Source organism: Scomber scombrus, chromosome 15, assembly GCF_963691925.1.
Source record: "Scomber scombrus chromosome 15, fScoSco1.1, whole genome shotgun sequence".
NCBI classification, from domain to species: domain Eukaryota; kingdom Metazoa; phylum Chordata; class Actinopteri; order Scombriformes; family Scombridae; genus Scomber; species Scomber scombrus.
In genome coordinates, this window is record NC_084984.1 from 14,712,405 (window position 1) to 14,719,320 (window position 6,916).

At 42.0% G+C, this 6,916-nt stretch overlaps 1 protein-coding gene across 1 annotated transcript; it reads left to right on the plus strand.

Moving 5' to 3' along the window:
- The first annotated feature begins 305 nt into the window (after positions 1 to 305).
- tor4aa (torsin family 4, member Aa) lies at positions 306 to 6,523 on the plus strand. The gene is made up of 2 exons (XM_062434534.1): positions 306 to 761; positions 4,919 to 6,523. The coding sequence occupies exons 1-2, from the start codon at positions 306 to 308 to the stop codon at positions 5,774 to 5,776; spliced, it is 1,314 nt and encodes a 437-aa protein (XP_062290518.1). The 3' UTR covers positions 5,777 to 6,523.
- The last annotated feature ends 393 nt before the right edge of the window (positions 6,524 to 6,916 follow it).

Genomic DNA, 6,916 nt, shown 5'->3' on the forward strand with positions numbered 1-6,916 from the left:
CTGTACACTACCTACACAGTGTGTCTGTGAGTGAGCAGGTAGTGTACAGTGGATTTTTACAGCTCTTACAAATAGTTGCCTACTGTGGTCCAAAATGACACAATTGCTGAGAGTGAAGCAACACCGGAAAAGGTGTGGGTTGTAAAACTAAAATATGCTGAAAGTAAGACTTAAGTAAAATTCTCCACATAGCTGAAGGTAAATGTGGAGTCAGGTTCTCCAGGTTCACTGTGTGTGACTCCTTTTAGAAATATTGATTATAGCACCTTTAGTTACTCTATTCAATGTCCTCTTTTTCTCTGCAGATGAGTGACCAAGACAGCACCTCGGCCTCCCAAACAGAGGGAGAATTTGAGGAGGAGATGGACGGAGACATGGATGGGGAACGAGAGATAGATGAGAAACATAGGGGCAGTCCGGTCCCAAGTCTATCCAGTTTCTCCACGTCTCTGGCCGCCGTCATACGCATCAAACAGAAGTACAGGGCCATGAAGTTGCGCCGCCAAGAGATGGTCCTCGGACTGGGAGGGTCGGCGGCCCTCCTAGGAGCCCCATCACGCACCAGTCCCAAAATTTTCACCTTTGACGCACTCACCCCATCTTCCATCCCCAACTTGTCGTCTGTCCCTCAGAAGAAAAAGAGGAGAAAGAGGAGGCGGGTGCTTTTTCCTAACAGAGGAGGACGAAGGGCGCCACCGAAGCAGGAGCGCAGCCGAGCCAAATACTGTCTTTACCTTCTCTTCGCAATCGTCTTTATTCAGGTAAAGTAACTCATTACAACCCTCGCTGTAGCTGCTACATTATAAAAATACTACTCCAGTTCTCTCTCTTGTATATTTTGGAGCATTTTAAAGGCTAAATTACTTCCTACCACTTTCTACTTTTCAATGAACAGGCAATCTGTAAGAAAGCTTTTAATGAGGAAAGGATACTCGCCACCTTAAAAGGAATTGGATGTGTAGGGTTCTGATGTCACATTGGTCCAAATCTACTTGAATTTATACTATGTTGTAGCCTTCAAAATTAAAGAGTGACATGAAGGTACCCTGTGTTTCTGAGATGTAGTTGCACTGTGGGTCCCTGTTTGTTTATCTCAACATGTTTGTTAGACTCTTTTGGCTTCCTCCTGGGTCAAAACTGACTTTATAAAGCATAAGATATACTATATTATCACCCAGTTCTGTGTTAGACCTTTTTAGCCAACTTCATTCCAACTTATTACCACAGGTTTAGTTATGGTCAATAAGGTTCATTTAAAGAAACTATACCTCCTTTTTGAGTTAGCGCCTGTTGTTCTCCCGGATCAAAATTGACCTGAGGATAACAGTAGGGTTAAGGATGCACATAATGTTTGTTTGTTCATAAGAAGACTTGACAAGGGGCCTTTATTTAGCACCAATTTCGGAACCAACTGGTTATCTCTGATGACAATTTAGCCTCTGGGGGCAACGGCCAATTTTCGAGGGTTCCACTGTAGCCAGATGATATCTGGATAAGGGATATCCGGGCCAAGACTTCCTCTTCTGGTGCTGGAATGCTGGTCATTGTTGTCCAAACAACATTTTGGCTAATCTCTACAAACAGATGTATGCATATGAATGCAGATAAATGTCAGACAATAGTCCATGGATACAGAGATCGAATTTCGGCCTATGCGTTCCACCTCTTTTGCTCTACATGCAGGTAAACATTCGTACCAAAATCTTGTCCTGTTGCCTACACATTCAACATTCATATGGTAAATGAGCTGTACTTCTATAGTCCTTTCAACCACTCAAAGCACATTTATACTACATGTCACATTCATTCACTCACACATTCATTCACCATTGGTGCCACCATCGGGAGCAATTAGGGGTTAAGTATCTTCCCCAAGGACACATTGATATACGGACTGGAGGATTGGCGATCTTCCGATTAGTGGACGACCCTCCTACCTCTTGAGCCACAGTCACAGCCATATACGTAGATATATGTTTATAGATCACTTCAACACCAGGCTAAAAGGCAACATTTCTCTGTCATCTGTGGTTGAAAGTTGCAAGTCTGTTTTGTCCGTGTTTGGCGTGGTCTTTGACGCACCTGTAACCCTTTAGTGATGTCACGGTGTAATGATGCCCCATCAAGTACACTAAGTACTTGCAGTCTCTGACTAGAAGTTATGTCACAGGAACTGAGTAGAGACAAGATATTTAGAGGATGTTAAGTCATTCTAAAAACAATTTGCACATGTCTCTCCAACATGACGCTTGACTTACGAAATGTTTCCTGCTATCTTGACTTCATCTAAGGTTGTTTTACAGGGTCAGGGTTAGAGTCATGGGTCCTGAGAGAAATATAAATTACTTTGTTCTTTTTCTTTTTTAACACAATTTAATCGCAACCCATTGATGGCTAAAGAAGGTTGAATCTCGATTTTTAAGCCAAGTTACTGGAGCAGGATGAGTGATGGTCAGTGCAACACAAATCAACCACAAATATCTTAACGTCTTCTGGATATGTAATACATCAGGATTAGATCTAACATCACCAGTTAAACCAGCTTGAGTTTGAGTAAGCTAACTCAGCAGGTAAACCCAGCAACATCAGCTAATGACCAGCTAAGGTTTGAAGACCCAAATATACCAAAGACTTTAGTTATCCAGGTGAAATAAAGTAAATTGAATCAAATTCATGTTTAAGTTGAGTAACAGAACTGTATAGACACAGTCTCTGTTCTGAGCTAGTATGAGCCATTTAGTGCCAATCCAGTTGATATCAAGTCATTAGGATTCATCCTCTGGGGATCATAACTGTCTGTGAAAACATTTTGTGACGATCCATCCAATAGCTGAATGTAATAGTGCAGGATTAGATTATTTGTCAAACTACTATTTTCAAGGTACAAAATTAACTGAGTTGGTAACTGGTTTACCAGATGTCAAAAACTTAGCTTGAACCAGCTCTCCTAAATTGGTCTACCAGCTGATCACCAGTTAAACCAGCTTGAGTTTGAGCAAGATGACTCCGCAGGTAAATCCAGCAAGACGAGCTAATGACCAGCTGAGGTTTGAAGCTGGTTCTAGCTGGATTTTACAGCAGGGTAGATGAATGTGGCTGAAGTCGATCTCAAAAACAGTAGGCCTACTGCCTCACAGAGCTGCTAGCGTGGTAATTGGTTTACCAGCTGTAAAAAACCTAGCTCAAACCAGTTTAAACCAGCTATAGAAAACTGGTCTACCAGCTGATCACCAGTTAAACCAGCCTGAGTTTGAGCAAGATGACTCCGCAGGTAAATCCAGCAAGACGAGCTAATGACCAGCTAAGGTTTGGAGCTGGTTCTAGCTGGATTTTACAGCAGGTTAGATGAATGTGGCTGAAGTTGGGATCAAAGACAGTACCTCCTCACAGAGCTGCTAGCGTGGTAATTGCTTTACCAGCTGTAAAAAACCTAGCTCAAACCAGTTTAAACCAGCTATAGAAAACTGGTCTACCAGCTGATCGCCAGTTAAACCAGATTGACTGAGCAAGATGACTCAGAAGGTAAATCCAGCTAATGACCGGCTACGGTTTGTGGTTCTAGCTGGATTTTACAGCTGGGTAGATGAATGTGGCTGAAATCTGACTCAAAGACAGAACCTCCTAACAGAGCTGCTAGCCATCTTTATACTGGTTATCCTGGTGAAATGTAGTGAACTGACTCAAATTCATACTTAAAAACTGAGTATATTCATATAAGTTGAGTAACAGTACTATGCAGTCTTGTTTGATGACTCTTCTCTTACAACTTGCTTCTGTCTTGAGTTACACTATGACTTTGTACATCATTAACTGCTGTCTGAAAGAAGGATGCAGCGTTTAACTGAACAGCTGCATGTTGGGTCATATCAGTGTTTATTCAGTCAAGAGAAACATAAAACGCTGATATTCGGACCACCACACTCGATATCTTCTCTCAGTCTGTTGCTGTTGTTATGGTTGGATTGATAACAGTGGGCTGAAGCCAGCTGCAGACACATTTCACTGTGTTTCAGTAGGTTTCTGGCAATATGATTAATTGCAGATTCATTTGGGAATGTACGCCTTTAAAGCCACAATCTAAACTGAAATAGTCTTACAGTATTACATCATCTTGAGGAACTATTTAGTAAATCCTGAGGCCCATAGCTCATTTATGCCTTAGGGTCCATTAGTGAGAAAATCCATCCATGACCCCCCCCCCCCCCCCCCCCCGCAGCATTATGAGTAGTTTATTTCAGTTTCAAACATAAACATTTCTAACGGGTCCAAGTGTGTTTGCTGTTGCAGTTCGCTAATGTCAGCAGTGGGTCGGAAAGAAACCTGCACTCGACTGGTACAGATTACACCAATGATTTAGTGAAGTAAACAACTGAGCTGGCAGAGAACGGGGATACTGGGATGTAGTAGAAATGGAAACTTAAACCTTTATGTTACACTGCCTTTTATAGCCAATAGTAGATTGTAAGACTTTCTGCTTTTTGCTTCCCGTGTGAAAAAGTTCCCAACAGGTGCAATACAAGGTCACCATAACGTTTTACTGCTCATTAAACAGAAGCAGAGAGGGGGATTTCTCAGGGAAGTAAAGCAAATAAAGGTTAAGCTTTGAACTCTTAATGCTCAGGAGACTGAAATAAATGACCTGGAACTATGACAAATTGCTCAAAAGAAGCTTATCAAGGTGACGGATATGAGATATTTAATCGTCTTGTACTTCATTGACAGAAATATTTGCATATCAATAGATTCAGGATCCTTCAATGAGGGAAAACAGGGATATGTCTGCACTTCTAAGTAGACACATATATTTCTTTTAAAGGAAGCCTGATGAAATAGCCTGATAAATAGATAACAGGCAGTATAAGGACGGTTTTGGTCACATTAGACACATTTTTAAAGTTTCTGTCTTGTGTTTCTCCAGGTGTACAATGCCATAGAGAACCTAGATGACCACGTCCTCAGGTACGACCTGGAGGGGCTGGAGAAGACGCTGAGGAGGGAGGTGTTTGGGCAGCAGGGAGCGGTGGAGGGTCTGCTATCCCACCTGAAGGATTACCTGTCTACCTATGTACACAACAAGCCCCTGGTGGTGTCCCTGCACGGTCCCAGCGGAGTTGGCAAGAGCCACCTGGGACGCCTGCTGGCCGGACACTTCCGCTCCGTGGTGGGTGACACGCTGGTGATGCAGTACTACGTCCTCCATCACTGTCCTCAGGAGGCTGAAGCCACGCACTGCGCCCGCAACCTGTCCACGGTCATCTCGGAGATGGTGGAACGAGCCGAGGAGGAGGAGAAGATCCCGCTCTTCATCTTCGATGAGGTTGAGCACATGCACAACGAGATCCTGGACGAGCTTTTGGAGCTAGTCTCAACCAAACAGTCCAACGAGTACCTGAACGCCATCTACCTGTTCCTCAGCAACCTGGGTCACGCGCACATCACCAAACATATGCTACACAACTCCTCGAGTTACTCCACGGCGATGTCGGCATCGGGTCGCCAGAGTAACCTGGTGAAAGAGCTGACTCCGATATTACGCACCACTCTGGAGAAGCTTCACCGGCTGTGGACAGAAGCCGACATCTTACCTCTGGGCCTGCTGGAAAAAGGTCACGTGATGGAGTGTTTCCTGGACGAAATGAGCAGAGAGGGGTTCTACCCGGATCACACAAGCATCGAGCGCCTGGCGGGAGAGATCGAATATCATCCTTCAGTTGGGGCCCACCAGTATTCTCTCACAGGCTGCAAACAAGTGGTGGCTAAAGTGAACCTGCTGTGAGACCCTCTGCAGGAAATGTTTGGATGCTTCATATTCTTTCAAGCATGAAGAAACTCTGCGTGAGACGCAAGGGAAGTCGTACGGTTATGAAACTTGAATGATTGCAACACGGAGCCAAAGTTTTGTATGGGTTTTTAAAAAAAAAAGAAAAACAGAGGAGCAGTTTGTTCATTGATGAATGACGCTGAGGACGTCCGGCTCTGTTGTGGAGAAGAAGAGTCCTGTGAAGAGGTTTTTTTTTTTAAATGGCCACAAACTTTCTTTTAAAGGGTCATTTCACCATAATGATATAAGAAAAATAACTTTATTACAAGAGTTTTTTCCAGAACTTTCAATCTCCTCTCACAGTTTTTTTCTCAGTGGTCATGATGATTTTTTTTTTTTATCCATGTTTGAAAATCAGGGATGTTTCACTCAATGTCCAGTTACTGCCTTTTTGGAGACTTTCAAACACATCTCATTTTCCTCAGCAGATGTAGTTTGATTAGTCGTTGAATAGGATCATATAAGATGTTGTTGTTGTTGTCTGTGTTTTTTTAAAGTCAAGGCTGTTTGAATCAATTTTCAGACTTACTCTAACCCTAACCTGTTTAACATTTATTCAGCATTTCAAAATCAATACAATCAATTCAATAATTTTCTTGGGCTTTCAAACACATCTTACCACACAAAGTTACTCCAGTTTAGTTCATTCATTTGGTTTTTAACCCTAAAACAGGCTGGAATGGAAAATGAGATGTGAAAAATACTTTGATGTTACTAGTTATCTCATTTGCACCTAAGTAAAGAATTTCCATAATTATATATATATATATATTTAAAATGTTTTGTATATTTAGGATTTTTTAAGTTGTATCTCCACCAGGATACGTTGGCCATATTAAGGTATAAAAATGGTCATAATGGTAAAAACTATTTAATGTTTTATTTAATATAGAGAAGTGATAAATTATTGGTTTTCCCCACTCATTAATATCACAATCCAGTTCTACAAATTGCGTTTTTTAACTAATTAAACAACCACCTTAACCATTCATGCTGTGTTAAAGACTCTGAGCTCCTGGTGCACGTTGCCTGTTTAAGGGTTAATTTACATTTGAACATTTTCAGCTTCTTTTTACCACAAACTTAATAATCCAC